The 18,251-nt window shown below is 35.1% G+C and overlaps 2 protein-coding genes across 3 annotated transcripts; both read right to left on the bottom strand.

Moving 5' to 3' along the window:
- Positions 1-1,875: 1,875 nt before the first annotated feature.
- LOC11429782 (protein-lysine N-methyltransferase EEF2KMT) lies at positions 1,876-10,918 on the bottom strand. Its single transcript, XM_003626272.4, has 10 exons — positions 10,701-10,918; positions 10,543-10,612; positions 10,332-10,457; positions 10,177-10,240; positions 9,794-9,881; positions 9,275-9,359; positions 3,549-3,605; positions 3,225-3,338; positions 2,644-2,714; positions 1,876-2,489 (listed from the first exon to the last, which is right to left on the bottom strand). The coding sequence occupies exons 1-10, from the start codon at positions 10,790-10,792 to the stop codon at positions 2,063-2,065; spliced, it is 1,194 nt and encodes a 397-aa protein (XP_003626320.1). The 5' UTR covers positions 10,793-10,918; the 3' UTR covers positions 1,876-2,062.
- Positions 10,919-13,406: 2,488 nt separating this feature from the next.
- Positions 13,407-16,695, bottom strand: LOC11420850 (GDSL esterase/lipase At1g54790). 2 transcript variants are annotated; one of them, XM_003626273.4, is made up of 5 exons: positions 16,349-16,695; positions 14,947-15,150; positions 14,583-14,749; positions 14,200-14,470; positions 13,407-13,909 (listed from the first exon to the last, which is right to left on the bottom strand). In XM_003626273.4, exons 1-5 carry the CDS (start codon positions 16,596-16,598, stop codon positions 13,641-13,643), a joined length of 1,161 nt encoding a protein of 386 aa, XP_003626321.2. In that variant the 5' UTR covers positions 16,599-16,695; the 3' UTR covers positions 13,407-13,640. The 2 variants fall into 2 exon arrangements, with proteins under 2 accessions (XP_003626321.2, XP_013450501.1); XM_013595047.3 differs by lacking the exon at positions 16,349-16,695 and adding an exon at positions 15,241-15,669.
- Between the last annotated feature and the right edge of the window lie 1,556 nt (positions 16,696-18,251).

Genomic DNA, 18,251 nt, shown 5'->3' on the forward strand with positions numbered 1-18,251 from the left:
TCAAATTGAGAATATCTTAAAATCAACTTTTTATGTAAAATTGATTTTAGTAATTTGCCGGATACTAATTAGCCCTTTTAATTGGTTGTTAAGCATTAATTGGTTGTTAAGCACAAGTTTAGAAGTGCTAGCAGTTCTTTGCATGCATTGTTAGTTTTGTTATATAAAAAAAAATGGATATTAGTTCAAATCCCACATTGAATAGTGTAAAAAAGTGGATATTATAAAAATGAAGAGTTAATTTAAATTTTATTTGTCACAACATTGTTTTTGTATTAATCAGAGTTTGAGAAGTTGCAAGTCATTGAGGGAGTTTACAAAAATTTTGTGATAAAGTTTGTAATTTTGTCTTCATAAACCTTGCAAATTAAGCAATAAAAAATATTTTGTTTTGATATTGTGAATGCAAGCATGGATTGTCACTCATTAAATTTGATATCCTTTGTTTCTTTTTGATCATGTGTGTTTCCACCTGTGTGGATATTTTTACTTCTTAGTTTCCCAACAATTTTATGTTACAAAGAAAAAGTGTTTCATCCTTTTTTTTTTTGAAGAGAAGTGTTTCATCCTTAATCATCACCATTATCAAGATGACTAAATTAATAAGTGTCATGCTAACTTGTGTTCAGTTAAGGAGCTTAAAATGAAAATTAAAAATAAATTTTGTATTCAAAATATAACTTTTGAAACTTTTAAAACATTAAATGCACAATTTTCAAGAAAAAACTTCTATATTTGACTTCTTAACTTGCCCCAAGACACAATTCATCATTTCCCAACAAATAAATGTCCTTGAGTGTACATATACTGTATAAAGTAGGGTTGGACAAACTGATCCGACCCGCCCGGAACCGGCCGACCCAAGATTAACTAACGCCATAATTGAATTTAGAGTTTTTCTACTTGCACCATAGTTAATCATGGTTGCACCCCAAAATGACAAGATTACCCTTTCATAAAATTTGATTTTCAAAAAGCCTATTCCTTCTTTTTTGGTTACACCCCAAAACCCTTCTTCCAAAACCATAATTCTCCAATCGATCGATTGTGTTCTGCGAAGATTTTCAAAACCATACTTTCTCACGTCCATTCATGATTTCAAAGAAAATTCGAAGCAAATCAGGTTAGCAAGTGTTGTTCTTCAATCGATTGTGTTTTCTTGTTATGGGTTCTCAGTTCTGATTTTGTGTTTTCCTTGTTCTGCGATTCACAGTTCTGCGATTTTGTAAAATCAGTTTAAGTAGGTTCATGTAAACTCAGTTTAAGTAGGTTCATGTAAACTCAGTTTAAGTAGGTTCATGTTAACTCAATTTAAGTAGGTTCATGTAAACTCAGTTTAAGTAGGTTCATGTAAACTAAGTTTACATGAACCTACTTAAACTGAATTTAAGTTAACCTTGCCAAATGTAAATTAAAACCGTAATCGTACATTGCATCATTGCAGTGGAAGGAAAAAAATTGAAACTAGCAAATAGAAGAAGAAATTCACTTACTTATATCCAATTGAGTATGGATGAAAAATATTTTGATTCACTCTTTAATTTTCATGGAGATTGATATTGAACATCAAATTGTTTGATCGATCACTTTGTGGGGTGAAAGAGGGTGAAACTCACTGACAATGAATAAAATTAGGGTTTTAAGAAAATTTATATAAAAGGGCAATTTTGGTATTATAAAGATAATTTAAGAAAATTTGGGTATAACCAGAAAAACATAGGGTGTAAATAGAAAAACTCTTGAATTTATCATCCTCCTCTTAGCATTAGCAATTAAAAGTACCGCTTTTCTCTGGAACTGATACAATTTGAAGAAATATCCAAACCGAACCAATTGTGTAAAATGCTAAAGAAACCAGAGCGATTGAACAGAAAATTGAGTAAAAGTACTGCTGAATAATGAATTATATAGTCCTATTAATAAACACAGACATTAGGTTTTAAAACTCAACACCAATTTATATATAATTTAAAATCATTAGTTTCTATTCTTAGCGAATCTTACACATGGCCTATATTTTTCAATCTACTCACGATGTCTAAGGTCCTTCCAAGCGATCACCTTATTGTAGTACGATTTTACGACTGCAAGTGATGCACAATAGTTTTATATCAGCTTGATTGTATGACTGCATGTAAGGGAGGAGAACCATTGGCTTCAGTAATTCAGTTAGGTCCTCAATATGAAGGTTAGCCTGGTCCCCAAGAGTAAGAAAATAGTTGAAAGTTTCAATATTCCGAATAACACATGCAATATAAGCCACCGGTGCTTCCTTTGGCTGGCCATTACAACCATCATTGTTAACTGATTTGTATCTACCCTCAGATCCATCAATAGCGCCTTTATAATAATGTTCACCATTTTCAAGTTCACATTTTGGAGAGAGGCCTTTGCTACTTGAATCCATATTCCTCTGGTTCAAAAGAATCGTAATTACACGAACAAGATGTGGCAGGCAAACTGGATCATATATCACATCTGCACCCAAACTGAAATAATAATATTAATATAATAAAAATGACATCTGCATAAATGTTAAAGAACAGTATAAGAAACAATGCTTTAACTTGACTAAAAATAAATAAATAAATAAACAATGCTTTGTTCCAGAGGTTATACAACAATTTAAAGTTCAATTCTCACATAACATCGGGTATGATATCTTGTAGTTGGCTTTCCGATGCAGATTCCCATGGCAGATACATGCATTTTACCTGAGATATGTGAACCATAGCACATCATACAGTAGTAGAACAATGACACATACAATTCAGATTATCTTTTCCTCAATGACTATTTATACAAGCACACATGCATTGCATAAAATGATGCAGATCCAATCTAGGTATCATTGATTTTAGTATTTATATTTGTTTATCAACATAGATACAGAATTTGAACAAAAGGAGAAATTAAAATGTCAAAAAGATGAAAGTTGGTCTTCCATGAAAAATTCCATTATCATAGTAGGAGCTACCCACTAGAGTATAAACTACTGACGGTATGTATATGGGGATAAGTTTAAAAGGTAGAGTAAGTGCATCAATGCTCTGCAGAAAGACGAGTAGACAACTCAAGAACTAAAACACTAGAAATATTTATTTACAATTTAGCAAAATGGTAAGTATGATTCACAAAAATTGAGAGATGAATGCTGAGAGTATTGAATTTTATGAATATAAAAGTAAAAATCCAAAACGCAGTCAATGCAAGCAAAGACTCACCGCGCTTGTATCTTCATTTCTTTGTGCCGTGCCAGTTTCAACATTCAGGTTGTTCAACTCCAAATTAAACTTCATGTTAGCTAAAGTTGAAAGATCACCATCACTTAGTATCACCTGTTAAAGAACACTGGAACTAGTCATTGTTGACTAGATTTAACATTTTAACTAGAATAGTATCACCCAATATCAAGCATATAAAAAATCCAGTGCACCTTTAATTATCACTCTGTTCTAAAGAATAAAGCAAACATAGTTTAAGAGCATAATTGCCTTTGTGTTCAATACGTTTTACACAGAAGAGTCATCAGGTATTGTCTGCTATACCTTAGAAGCTTTCACATGAGCTAGACACAATCCAACTAAGCCAACTCCAGAGCCAATCTGTTTCAAACTGTGCGTAAGTGCAACATGGTATAATAAGCACAGCTGAAAGCCCGTTTTAGTGCAATAAATGAAATAATAAACATTTACAAATAGACATAAAAATTTCAACAATAACAGCTTGCAAAGGACAAAATCACTTCTAAGAGCTTCTGTTAGGACTGCTGAGTCATTAGTTCATAATACAACTGTGGGTCCCAAAGTTTGGCAAGTTTATTCTAGAAGGTGTAAGAAACCTGCTAAGGGTTAGTTATAGAATTTGGTGACGTGGAGAGTGGATAGAGGACTAGCAATGACTTCCATTATATAAGGAGTGGGTGGGGTTGAGAGTAGGCATCTTGGATTTTCCGTGAGTAATAGAATGGATAGGCAGCTGTGAGCTGACCTATAGGAGCTTAGCTCTAGTCAGATCTAGGGATTCATACATTCCCCCATTTCTGTAATTCTCCAATTTTCCATCAATAAAGTCCTTTTACATTTCAATTGTCTGAATATTGTGCTGTTTTCTCTGTTCTTATTTTGGGTTCCTAACAATTTGGTCCGACCTACCGGATTAAAACGTTGGAGAATCAGTGAATGCCACCGAAGAAGTTAACACTCAAGAGTATGGAAGCAAAAGTTGCATCTCTAGAGGAAGAAATCATGGGAGTGAAGGTCACACTGGCCGCAATGGAGAAAACTCAAACAGCGCTCCTTGCGTTGCTTGAGAAGAATCTGGGGAAGACGGTACGAACAGAGAACGAGAGTGTGGTTGACGGAGGAAGCTCGGAGAAGAACGCTGGCGAAGGTACGGCGAAGAACACCGGCGAAGCTTCGGCGAAAACATCCGGGAAATCCGGATCGAGCAAACTCCAAGGTGAGGCGTTGGTCGAATTCCGACATTCAGTGAAGAGGGTTGAACTTCCGATGTTCGACGGTGAAGATCCAGCTGGGTGGATATCTAGAGCAGAGGTGTATTTTCGCGTTCAGGATACGATCCCGGAGGTTAAGGTGAATCTGGCTCAGTTGTGTATGGAGGGACCAACCATCCATTTCTTCAATTCGCTCCTCAACGAAAACGAAGAACTGACATGGGAAAGTTTGAAGGATGCGTTGTTACTTAGAACGATATGGCGGACACGGCGAAGGCGATGTGTATGAACAATTGACGGAGCTCCGGCAAAGAGGGAGTGTGGATGATTATATTGCTGAGTTTGAACATCTCACTGCTCAGATACCTAGATTACCAGATAAACAATTTCTGGGTTACTTTCTCCATGGGCTGAAGGAGGAAATTCGAGGGAAGGTCAGGAGTTTGGCGGTGATGGGAGATCTGAATCGTTCCAAGGTGTTGCAGGTGGCCAGGGTTGTGGAGAGAGAGACGAAGGGCGATTCGGGTATGAGTTACCATAGACAAACAAAATCAGGCCATGGGTCAAACCGTGGAGGAATCCAGGGATCCAATAGAGGGAACAGTACTGACTGGGTGATGGTGAAGGGTAACAAGGAACATGGGTCAGCTGGAGGATCAAAAGGAACCGGGTTTGGGCCCAAAGGTGAGAAGCAAGCCCAATATGACAAGAAAAAAAGTGGGCCTCGAGACCGTAGTTTTACTCACTTGTCTTACAATGAGCTTATGGAAAGGAAGCAGAAAGGGTTATGTTTCAAATGTGGGGGACCTTTCCATCCAATGCATCAATGTCCAGATAAGCAACTAAGGGTATTGGTATTAGAGGAGGATGAAGAAGGAGAGCCAGAAGGGAAGTTGTTGGCAGTAGAGGTAGATGACGAGGAAGAAGGTGATGGGGAAATGTGCATGATGGAATTTTTTCACCTGGGTCACTCTAGACCACAATCCATTAAGCTGATGGGGGTGATAAAAGAGGTGCCAGTAGTAGTATTGGTGGATAGCGGAGCAACCCACAACTTCATCTCACAACAATTGGTCCATAAAATGAATTGGGCAGTGGTTGATACACCGTGTATGAGTATCAAGCTAGGCGATGGGTCTTACTCTAAGACCAAGGGAACATGTGAAGGATTAGAAGTAGATGTGGGAGATGTGCACTTGGAAATTGATGCGCAGTTGTTTGATTTAGGGGGAGTAGACATGGTGTTAGGGATTGAATGGCTTCGTACACTTGGAGACATGATTGTAAATTGGAACAAACAAACTATGAGTTTCTGGCACAACAAAAAATGGGTCACAGTGAAGGGGATGGATACACAAGGAGGTGCGATAGCAACTTTACAAAGTATCATTTGTAAGTCCAGACGGAGGAGCACTGGTTGGTGGACGTATGAAGACAAGTGTAAAGAGGATGGTAGTATCCACACCTTGGCAAGTGAGCAGTCAAGGGAGCTGGAATTATTGTTAGAAAATTATGGTGGAGTTTTTCAAGAACCTACAGGGCTGCCACCTAAGAGAAAGAAAGAGCATGTGATCACCTTGAAGGAGGGGGAAGGGGCAGTTAATGTGAGGCCCTATAGGTACCCTCACCACCACAAGAATGAAATTGAAAAGCAAGTAAGGGAAATGTTACAGGCGGGAATTATACGGCACAGCACAAGTTCTTTTTCTAGTCCTGTCATTTTGGTCAAGGAAAAGGATAATTCTTGGAGGATGTGTATTGATTATAGAGCACTTAACAAGGCAACTGTACCTGATAAGTTTCCAATACCGGTGATTGAAGAATTACTTGATGAACTGCACGGAGCTAGATTTTATTCCAAATTGGACCTAAAATCTGGTTACCATCAAGTAAGGGTCAAGGAAGAGGATATTCATAAAACCGCTTTCCGAACACATGAAGACCACTATGAGTACCTGGTGATGCCATTTGGGTTGATGAATGCTCCATCTACATTCCAGAGCCTGATGAATGACGTGTTCAGACTATTATTGAGGAAGTTTGTGCTTGTATTTTTTGATGATATATTGGTTTACAGTCAAGACTGGAAAACACATATGGAGCACGTGGAAGAGGTGCTGAGAATTATGCAAACACATGGTCTGGTGGCCAACAAGAAGAAATGTTATTTTGGGCAGGAGACGGTGGAATATTTGGGGCATTTGATTTCAAAGGAAGGTGTGGCAGTGGATCCCAGCAAGGTGGTGAGCGTTACCAGATGGCCAATACCAAAAAATGTAAAGGGAGTAAGAGGTTTTTTGGGTTTGACAGATTACTATAGGAAGTTTATCAAAGATTATGGTAAAATTGCCAAGCCTTTGACAGAACTTACCAAGAAAGATGCGTTTATGTGGAATGAAAAGACACAAGATGCTTTTGATCAGTTAAAAAGGCGTCTTACTACATCTCCAGTTTTGGCTCTTCCGGATTTTAACAAGGAATTTGTTATAGAATGTGATGCGTCAGGTGGAGGAATTGGAGCAATACTCATGCAGGACAGGAAACCAGTAGCTTACTACAGTAAGGCGTTGGGCGTTAGGAACCTTACCAAGTCTGCTTATGAAAAAGAGTTGATGGCTGTAGTGCTGGCCATTCAACATTGGAGGCCGTATCTGTTGGGGAGGAGGTTTGTGGTGTCTACCGATCAGAAAAGCCTCAAACAACTACTGCAACAGAGGGTAGTTACAGCAGAACAACAAAACTGGGCTGCTAAGCTACTTGGGTATGATTTCGAAATCATTTATAAACCTGGGAAACTTAACAAGGGAGCAGATGCGCTTTCACGGGTAAGGGAAGATGGGGAGTTATGTCAGGGAATTACTAGTGTGCAATGGAAGGATGAGAAGCTGTTGCGGGAAGAGTTGTCACGGGATTCCCAATTGCAGAAGATAATTGGTGATCTGCAGAGAGATGCAAGCTCCAGACCAGGATATATGCTCAAACAAGGAGTGTTACTATATGAGGGGAGACTGGTAGTGTCCAGTAAGTCTGTAATGATTCCTACTTTACTAGCAGAATTTCATTCTACTCCTCAAGGAGGACATTCTGGCTTCTACAGGACTTACCGGAGATTGGCTGCCAATGTATATTGGGTTGGTATGAAGAACACGGTACAAGAGTATGTAAGGAGTTGTGATACATGTCAAAGGCAGAAATACTTGGCTAGTTCACCAGGAGGATTATTGCAACCGCTTCCTGTGCCTGATCGTATTTGGGAAGACTTATCCATGGATTTTATCATGGGGTTACCTAAATCAAAAGGGTATGAAGCGGTGTTAGTAGTGGTGGATAGACTGTCAAAGTACTCTCATTTCATCTTACTTAAACATCCGTACACAGCTAAAGTAATTGCAGATGTGTTTATTAGAGAGGTTGTCAGGCTGCATGGAATTCCGTTATCCATAGTCAGTGACAGGGATCCCATTTTTATGAGCAATTTTTGGAAAGAGTTGTTTAAATTGCAAGGAACAAAATTGAAAATGAGTATTGCTTACCACCCTGAGACGGATGGGCAAACAGAGGTGGTGAATCGATGTCTGGAGACTTATTTGAGATGCTTTATAGCTGATCAGCCAAAAAACTGGGCCAGTTGGATACCATGGGCAGAGTATTGGTTTAATACTAGTTACCATGCTGCTACTGGTCACACACCATTTGAGATGGTGTATGGGAGACCTCCACCGGTCATTACACGTTGGGTACAAGGGGAAACCAGAGTAGAGGCCGTACAAAGAGAGTTGTTGGATAGAGATGAGGCCTTAAAGCAATTAAGGGAGCAGCTACTTAGGGCCCAAGTTAGGATGAAGCAGATAGCAGACAAGAAAAGGTGTGATAGGAGTTTTGAAGTAGGAGAATGGGTGTTTGTAAAGTTGAGGGCCCATAGATAACAATCAGTAGTGTCCAGGATTCATGCTAAGTTGGCAGCAAGATACCACAGACCATACCCGGTGGAAGCACGTGTTGGAGCAGTAGCCTATAAGTTGAAGCTACCGGAGGGTTCACGTGTTCATTCAGTTTTTCATGTCTCACTGTTGAAAAAAGCTGTAGGAAATTATCACGAGGAGGAAAACCTACCGGATTTGGAAGAAGATAAGGGGGTGGTTATTGAACCTGAAACTGTACTAACCCGTAGGACAATACAAGTACAGGGCGAAAAGATTGATCAAGTGCTTGTACATTGGATGGGACAAAAGGTTGAAGAGGCTACATGGGAGGACACTTTGATCATAAGAAGTCAGTTCCCAAATTTCTACCTTGAGGACAAGGCAATGCTTTCTGGTGGGAGTATTGTTAGGACTGCTGAGTCATTAGTTCATAATACAACTGTGGGTCCCAAAGTTTGGCAAGTTTATTCTAGAAGGTGTAAGAAACCTGCTAAGGGTTAGTTATAGAATTTGGTGACGTGGAGAGTGGATAGAGGACTAGCAATGACTTCCATTATATAAGGAGTGGGTGGGGTTGAGAGTAGGCATCTTGGATTTTCTGTGAGTAATAGAATGGATAGGCAGCTGTGAGCTGACCTATAGGAGCTTAGCTCTAGTCAGATCTAGGGATTCATATATTCCCCCATTTCTGTAATTCTCCAATTTTCCATCAATAAAGTCCTTTTACATTTCAATTGTCTGAATATTGTGCTGTTTTCTCTGTTCTTATTTTGGGTTCCTAACAGCTTCTCTAGTGCGTGGAGACACACATAACTGTTACATGCAAAGACTATTCATGATTCGTTAATTTTAAAAGAGCTACAAGATTCAACAAACTCCTAAAAACATAACTTACCTCAAAGCACACTTTATTAGAAAATAATTCTGGATGAGAAAGTATTAACTCGGACAAAAACAGACTTGATGGCCATATTGAGCATCTGCACAACCAAACGAAAACTAACTTTCAGAAGGTAGCGTGAGCTTCACAACTTATAAGTATACCAACACACACATTGCATCTGCATATTTAGGAGAAGAAATATTAGAAACAAACTGCAAAGAGATCCCAACAAATGTTCAAACAATTAGCATTGTTGAATTCATTCATATAAGATGTATTCCTGAGAAGCTAGAGTACATGTTATCATTTAGTCTACTGACTGCTGCATGCATGTTAAACTCAAAACACCAGACAAGCAGGATTTAAAGATAGAAACAAACAATCAAACATTACAATACACAAACAAACAAACAAACAAACAAACAAACAAACGAGCATTGTATGGGGAAACTACTCTCACACGCAATGATGACAACCCTGAAATGCTGTATAATAAATGAAAAGCTTTTCAGATATTAAATATGAGCTTACCCAGTATCACCTTCAAGCATGTTTATAGAGCACTGTAATGGAAAATTCAGAACACTTGAGTGCGAACATGTTTGTAGTTCAGAGCAACCTAGCAATACAAGTTACCAACAAAAGGTAAGCCAAACGATCTAAGTTATACCCCCCTCCATTCCAAAATCTTTGGTGAATTTATTTTAGCATTTTTATTATAAAAAAACAAATGGTGTTTTGAAAATCCAGGATATAATTGACATTTATTTTCTAACTAAACGCTTAAAGTACTTATGCTCTTTGCATCAGTTAAATGATTTGTTAATATGTGTATAAAAAGCTTAAACTAACAAAGACATGGAATGGAGGGAGTAATAATTAAATAGAGAAACATAATATAATAAATGATTTACCATCAGGAAAAAGAAATGAAATTCTTTTGCAGATTCTTGAATCTCTTTTGTCTAAACTATCATCCTATTAGGGGAAAAAGAAAAATATGAAAACTATAACCAAGGCATGTGAAGGTAGGAAAAGGGGAAGGTTAAAGAAAGTTGATAGAATAAACCTTAAATGATGTAATGTACTGAGCATAGAGTTGGTAAAATTTGTCCAAGACGGAGCCATGATCGGACTCAACTTGAGTGATAAGCTTCTTAAGAAAATTCTTCAAGTAAGGTGCATAAAAATCACTCTGCATTAAGAGTAGCAAATAATTGAAAGATTTATGGGAAAATGAAAAACACAGAGCAGAGCCAGAGAAGATAATTGAAATTTACAGGTGTGGAAAGACAATGGTCTAAGATGAATTGTTGAACTTGTTCCGTAATTGAGCCTTCGCCGCACGCCCTAAATTGAAATTGCATAAGCTAAGTATTATTGCAGTTAAACTTAAATATATTTGTTAACGAAAACAGAAAGAGAAGAGAAAGTTTACTTGGCATGTGAGATTAAGCAGTAGGAAGGTTCCATAGCTAGAATAGCAGAGAGAAGATACCGGCAACAGGTAAGAGAAGGATCCGTCGCCATGCTTCAAAACTCCACCGCGACTTTGGTTCAAATCTCAAAGTTACTAGTTATTACGGCGGCGTTTGCACGTATTTCTTTTCCCACCCTCCTCCTAGGTGGGTTCTTTGAGAAAAGAAAACGTGTATAGAACAATATTTAACACAAAAAATTAATGATGTGTCATATTTTAACTCCTCATTTATTGTAGAACGGAGGAATTAATGTTACAATTGTCATATGCCCTTGAAATTATAAAGTGAAATTCTTAGGCACATTTGCAAATGGTAGCAGTAGTTACTTTTTTTTTTTTTTACAAGCAATAGTAGTAGTTAGTAGTTAGTGAATTCCTCTATTTAAACTTCTGTAAAGGACTTATGTTTATATGGATAACTGATAAGGGCTATCTCAAATTCTCAATCTGCATGCATATAGAAGTTTTTAATTAAAGGGTTTAAAATTACTAATATCCTAATTAACAGCTAGATTACTCTCTTTTCTTTAGGGGTATTTACCCATTTATGATATCAACCAATCAAAATGTAGTATACATTGCCAACATTAAATATCAAATAAATGAGTCAATTTTTTCTAAAAAAAAAATCAATTTTAATTGTAAGGTAACTTTTAATACTTTTAATTTTTATTTAATTATAGGCTAGATTACATTAGAAATCATTTATCTTATTTATTTGTAACACTTTGGTCCTTTATCTTTATTTTTTCCGTTTAGGTCTTTTATCTCTCATAAAAGCACATATACATCATTTTTCTCATTTTTTTTGTTAAAAAAATACATAATTTTAATTTTTAAAATATATTTTTATTCAAAATGAAAAAAAAAATCTAGAAATATGATGAAGATGTTCATCATCTTCATCTTCTTCCTTTGAATCTTCATCATCTTCATTGAATAAAAAAAAATCTACACAAATATATCTCCAAATATCATGAATTAATGTTATGTTCACCTCAAATTTTCTTTTAAACACAAAAATCAAAACCCTATAGAGAAAGAGATTTAGTTTCATCACAAAAAAAAAATTATAGTTATACAAATTGTCACACCGTATATTATTATTATTATTTTCTAACTCAATATTCAAACACAGCATAAAAATAACCTCAAAATTGAGAGCAACTTTGCACATCAATTATGTTGTTTCTAGAACAATCTTAACTTTCGTAAAGCCTAACCCTTCGCCAGCGGCTAAGCCTCCACCATCCGCCTTGCAACATTTGTGAAATTAATGTTTTGATTTTTGTGTTTAAAAAAAGATTTGAGATGAATATAACATTAATTCATGATATTCGGAGATATATTTTAGTAGAATTTTTGTTGATTTAAAGAAGATGATGAAGATTCAAAGGAAGAAGATGAAGATGATGAATATTTTCATCATATTTCTGGATTTTTTTTTCATTTTTAATAAAAATATATTTTTAAACATAAAATTATGTATTTTTTAATTAAAAAATGAGAAAAAAGATGTATATGTGCTTTTTAGAGAGATAAAGGACCTAAACGGGAAAAAATAAAGATAAATGACCAAAATTTTACAAATAAATAAGATAAATGATCCCTAATGTAATCTTGTCTTAATTATATTTAGGTGTTCAATCTTAATTAATTTACACTACATGACTGTCTTAGAACAATTAAAATTTCACATCAAATTTCTTTCATCTGAATGTCCTTAAATTTATCTGTTACATTCATAAAATTTCTTCTTCCTATTTTGATTGTTCAATTTTGTCGTTCCAAACTGCCGCAATTTTCAATTTTCGTGAGAATCGTCGTAGTTTGTTTGATTCCAAATATCGTGAGAATTGTCGTTATTTCCAGAACCACGTCGGGTATGGTGACATGTTTTTTCTTGGTTGTGAGGTAGTTAATTATAATAATTGAGTAAGTCATCCATTGTACTTTGAGGACTGCTAGCATGTGTTGCCGCTGTGATGTTGTGGGAGTTTGTTAGCATTTTTTTCAGTTGCTGCTGAAATGGTTATGTCATGAGGCTTTTGTTCTTTTATTTAGACTTAAAGGCTTTGGCTGATAGTTAGTAAGACATGTCTACGCGTGTTAGCATATTTTATTAAGTTGGTTGCTTAAATAAAAAAAAATTAAGTCACGATACTTGACGCGGTTCTAGAAACAACGACAATTCTCACTATAATTGGAAATTGCGGCAGGTTGGAACCACAAAATTGGACAATCAAAATGGGAAGAAGAATGAAAAAGAAACAAAAATTGATCAACAATGAAGAATAAATAAGAAGAAATTTGAATGAAGGAGATGTTTTTGTTCTCACTTTCGGGGTTCTTGAATGGAAGAAATTTTATAAATATAAGTGATGAATTTAAGAACATCCAGATAAAAAAAAATTTGATGTAAAATTTTATTTGTTATAAGTCTTGTAGTGTAAATTAATTAAGATTGAACACCTTAATATAATTAAATAAAAATTAAAAGTTACCTTAATATAAGATCAACTCTTTTGTTTTTTGAAAAAAATTGACTCATTTATTTAACATTTAATATTGTTTATGTATATTAGATTTTGATTGGTTGATATAATGAGAGGATAATTACCGGCTAAACAAGAGGGTAAGTAGGCCTCACGTGATTAACCTCTCTGACAATAAAAGATAGTGTAACTTCATAGACATGTGAACCATGAAGACTGGATGTATTAATGTACAAATTCTTTAACATTATCACACACGGACAATGTTACCATGTCGATTTGACATTAGTGATTTCGTAAGAAGTACTTGACTGTCATTCAAAGATACAATCTGATATTGCTTTTCACTATACAATCACATAAAGAATAAAATCAATTTCGTTTAAAACACTAAACAAATTATTTAGAACTTGAGCTTGAGAAGGAATGGCATTCTGTCTGAGAAAGGAGGGTCAGAGTATTTTCCAGTGAGAATCTGTGATGCAACATATTGATTTGCAGTCTCAGTGTAATGAATTCCGTCCCAGTTGATATACTCAGAACTATCATTACAACCTTTTGCTGTAATTGTGGTTCCATTGAAGGTCTTTGTGTTCCCACAAGTGACTCTACTGTCATAGTTCAATGGTGGACCTCCATATCCACAACATGCCATAATAGGTTGTTCAAACCCTGCAAATATATAATAATATTACAAATTTAACAACTCTTGGAAAAGTTATTTATACTAAGAGTTTAATTTTGATGCACTCTTGGTGTAAAAAGTTTTATCGTGTCAACAAATCACAATCAATCATATGTGTGACTTTAGAAGCAATTATGATTAAAATCAAATGTGATGATTATAATTTATTGACAGCATAAAAAGCTTTACACCAACGATGTATATATATAAAATCATAATACAAACTCTAAAGGAAAAATCAATGAAATAGATAAATGCAATAAGCCAAGTTACTAACCGTATCTTGAATAGTTTGCAATGAGGTTTGATTTTATGGTGAAGATATCAACATATGTGACATTTGAATCTGGATATTGACCCTGCAATTTACTACACAGAGCATGAAGTTGTAGGTTAAAGGTTTTAACAGCTTGGTTATGCCCACTAACACATCCTAGTTCATCAAGCTTTGATGGATCAGTTCCAAATTTGGCAACATTCTGAGCTAAGCATCCAAGAGGACCTGTATTGTGTATCCAGAAATATCTAGCCCCCTCATCATATAGTCTCTATCAAACAATAAAACAAAGAATGAGAACTCTTTAATATTAAACTCTTTAATATATTTGAATAGTATTATGCCAAAAATAAAATAATGAAAGCAGATGATTTGACACCAACCTTAATTCCAGATTCAAATTCTAAAAGAATTGTTGGAATGGAGGCTAGTACTTGGTCCAATGTTTTTGAATAAAATGCACCAGCAAGATCATTCTGGCCAATGTCAAACATGTATAATCCTTTCTCAAAAATATCTTCGCTCGGGACATACTTATCGAATTTTCTACCTGAAATGCATGAAAAAGTGAATGAGATTTGCAGCTAAAAAAGTTGTTCTGTTGAAGCGGTAACAAAATGTAGTGTGAGTTCTAAAGATTAGCGCAGCAATACACACTTATAGGCATAAAAAAATCTTTGATGTCACGGCCACAATTGCAGTTGTAAAAAAAAAAAAAATCAAAACTAAATTAGTGGTAGAAAATACCTTTTCCTGAAAGCAATTCAAGAGCGCGAGCTTTGAACTTGAGGAACTGAGACACCTGAATCCCAAAGGAGAAAGGGCAGATGGATGATGCAGTGGCTGGAAGGATAGTTGAACCAGCTGCTGCGAAGTTACAACCTTTCCTAAAATTTGGCAAACCCAATGAATCCAAATATGCATTTAAGAATGGTAAATCCAATGCATCCACTGAAAACAACATCCAAGACAATATCATTAGGAAGACGAAAGAAAGAAAAAAAATCCACACTTTTTAATTTATGGAGATTTAGTTGTTACTAAGAAAATCAATGATGAGCCGGCCATCAGAGTATCTCCCTGATGGTAGATGAAAGTAAGTGTGTCCATTTGGTGGGTAAAGGCTTTCAAAACCAGCGGTAACAAGGGTGCCGGTATCAGAATTTGAATCACCAAAGTTGAAAACTGCTGGAAAATCTAAATGGATGGATTTGGCACAAGGTAATAAGAATATGGTAGTGATTATGCAAATTATGCATTTGTTGGTGGCCATGACTATTTGATTATTGGTTACTGCAAGTTGCAAATATGTGTTTTAAGACTTACATAGTTTGCTTGTTTTTGAAACATAGATCTGCTGTACAGTTAGCTATCCATTATTTTTCTATCTAACAATTGATGCTTGTTTGTATGTTTGGTGGGTCATACTTGTACTGCAAGCAAGTCATTGTTATAAGTTTATTCAATCAACAACATTGCACTATTTGAATGGTCTTACCTTGTCGCATGACTCACTTTTAAAACCTGATCAAGAAAGAACCAGATTATTAAACTTACCTAAACTCTTGTCCTTATATGCTATGATATTTAGAAAAGCTTAGTTCGTTACAACAACAATCAAGTTTTATCGGCTACATGTATCAAATTACGTCATAATATTATATCATAAACCATATTTATAAAAGTTTAGTTCCTTATTTATTTACATTTAATTTAAATGTTTTTGGTCCCTTGTTAAAAAAAAATGTTTTTGGTCCTACAAATATATTTTACTTTTAGTCCTGTAAAAAATACATTAATCCTTGCAAATATACAATATTTTTTAAGAAATTAAACTAACTCATTCAAATTGCAAATATACAATATTTTGATATTGGTCCTTGATGTCTTTTAGTTCTTGTAAAATTTGTTCAGGTTGAAACTCACCAATTTATAATGTGTGTAATATTCGTTTTAGTCATTATGTAGTTGGTATTTGAAGGATTAAAATCAAATGTTCTACATATTTATGAAATCAATTTCAATGTAAAAAATATTTCAGGAACTAAAAAATAATAATTGCAAGGACGAAAAACATATTTCTTTTACTGTAAAACAATAATGAACGATGATATTTTTGAGAAAGGATTATATAAAATAAAAATTATACTTAGGAAGTCAACGATGAGACGGCCATCACATGCCCTTCCGTTTGGAGTTTTGAAGTAGTTCTGTCCATAAGGTGGGACAAGCTGAAAGCCCAACCCAACTGTAAGTTCACCTGTGTCCGAATTTGAATCACCTAAGTTGAAAACTGCTGGAAAATTGAACTCAACTGAATTTGCCACTGCCAAACATGTGCAAAATAACACAATATGAACAATAATAAGTACATTATTATTCTTGGAACCACCCGCCATAGCCCTTAGTTTGAAAGTATGAGATGAGTTGGAACTGGAAGTACCAACTATCAACCAAATTAAGTGGCGGATACGTACCAACTTACTTTTATTTTTATTTTTATTTTTATGGTAAATAATTCGATGCCTTTAATATTTATACTATACTATATATGAATATGTTGCTCAAGGAGTTGCTTTTAATATATAGCTAACGTGAAGTTTCAAAGAAAGAAAAACATCTAAACAAGGAAAACCTTGCTTTGAGATGGTGGAAAAGCAACTGAATCACAAAAGAAAAAAGTTCCTTGTCGTTTTGAATAAAGATATTAATTAATGCAAGCTAGTTGAGTACTTGAGGACAAATCTTTCTCTTAATAAACATAAACTGGCAGCACTAAAATTTGTCCTTTTGAGTTGTACCCTAAAATTACTACTAGTAATATTTCTGGCCAGGGCCGGCCCATAGCCCGTCGAGGCTGGGCGACGACACCGGGCCTCCAATTTTTTGGGGCCCAAAATATTTTTTTTTATATGTAAGCCACGAAAATAATGGTTATATATCTATTAAAAGCAAATTAATTCAATTTGTACAGCTTGCTTTAGTGGCGTGGCCACTTTTTGTTGAGTGTGAGGTCATGTGTTCAAGATTCACCAAAGTGTGATTTTTAATATTTTTTTTTTTAAAATAACTTATTTATTTTTTTGGGGCCCAGATTTTTTTTTTTTTTTGTGCATCCCTTATAAAATTAAAACCGGGCCTATGAATTTGTTAAGACGGCCCTGTTTCTGGCTAGCTAGGAGAGTGAAGAAAGGATTAAATTAAAGGATAGTTGAGACTTGAGAGAGCACTATTACACAAGCAAGATGAATTTTTCTCGACGGATTGCACGCTTGTGTCTTGACTTGCATCTCCACGTGATCGTATTGCTTCACATAACCATTCTCATGTTGCACCCTCGACTTTTAGGTCATGATTGGGACTTTTAGAAGGGAAGGAGAGGACTTTATAAAAAAAATAAGAGTATATTTTTCTTCGCTTATACTTTTTTTTTTTATTGTCAACTAGTCTGGTGGTTGGAGTTCACACATTTTAATTGTGGAGAACTGAGATGTCTGATATTCAAACCTCCGACCTCGACATATATTATACATTTCTCCTATCAACCGAATATACATTTTAAATATACTTTTTTTTTGTTTTTTTAAATTAAAAATATATACTACTATATATTAATCATAACATTTTTCCCTTGTGTTCTAAAAACAACATTTTCTTAATATTTAAGGTAAAAGATTTCTCTCCTTTCCTCATCTCCACTCCTTCTAAAGGCCTCTCCTCTAAACTCTTAAACCAAGAGTTAGGTTTTGTTTGAGAGTTTATAAGGAAAGAGAACGAGAAAATTGGAAAAATAGAACAAGATGATAGCCGACAAAAACTCTTAAATAGTCATTTATCTTATTTTATTATAATGAATTAGTCTTTTATCTTTGTTTGAAAAAGTCTTTTATGTTCTTTTAATAAGTTTATTAGTTATGAACCAACTTGGGCTAATATTATGGTGATGTTGGATTGAAACCTTAAAGTGTATTGCTCTCAAGGTCTCATATTCGATTCTATATGGTACCAATTTTGGTGGGCTGGTTTAGCTTCTTTAAAAATAAAAATAAAAA

This window comes from Medicago truncatula, chromosome 7, assembly GCF_003473485.1.
Source record: "Medicago truncatula cultivar Jemalong A17 chromosome 7, MtrunA17r5.0-ANR, whole genome shotgun sequence".
NCBI lineage: Eukaryota > Viridiplantae > Streptophyta > Magnoliopsida > Fabales > Fabaceae > Medicago > Medicago truncatula.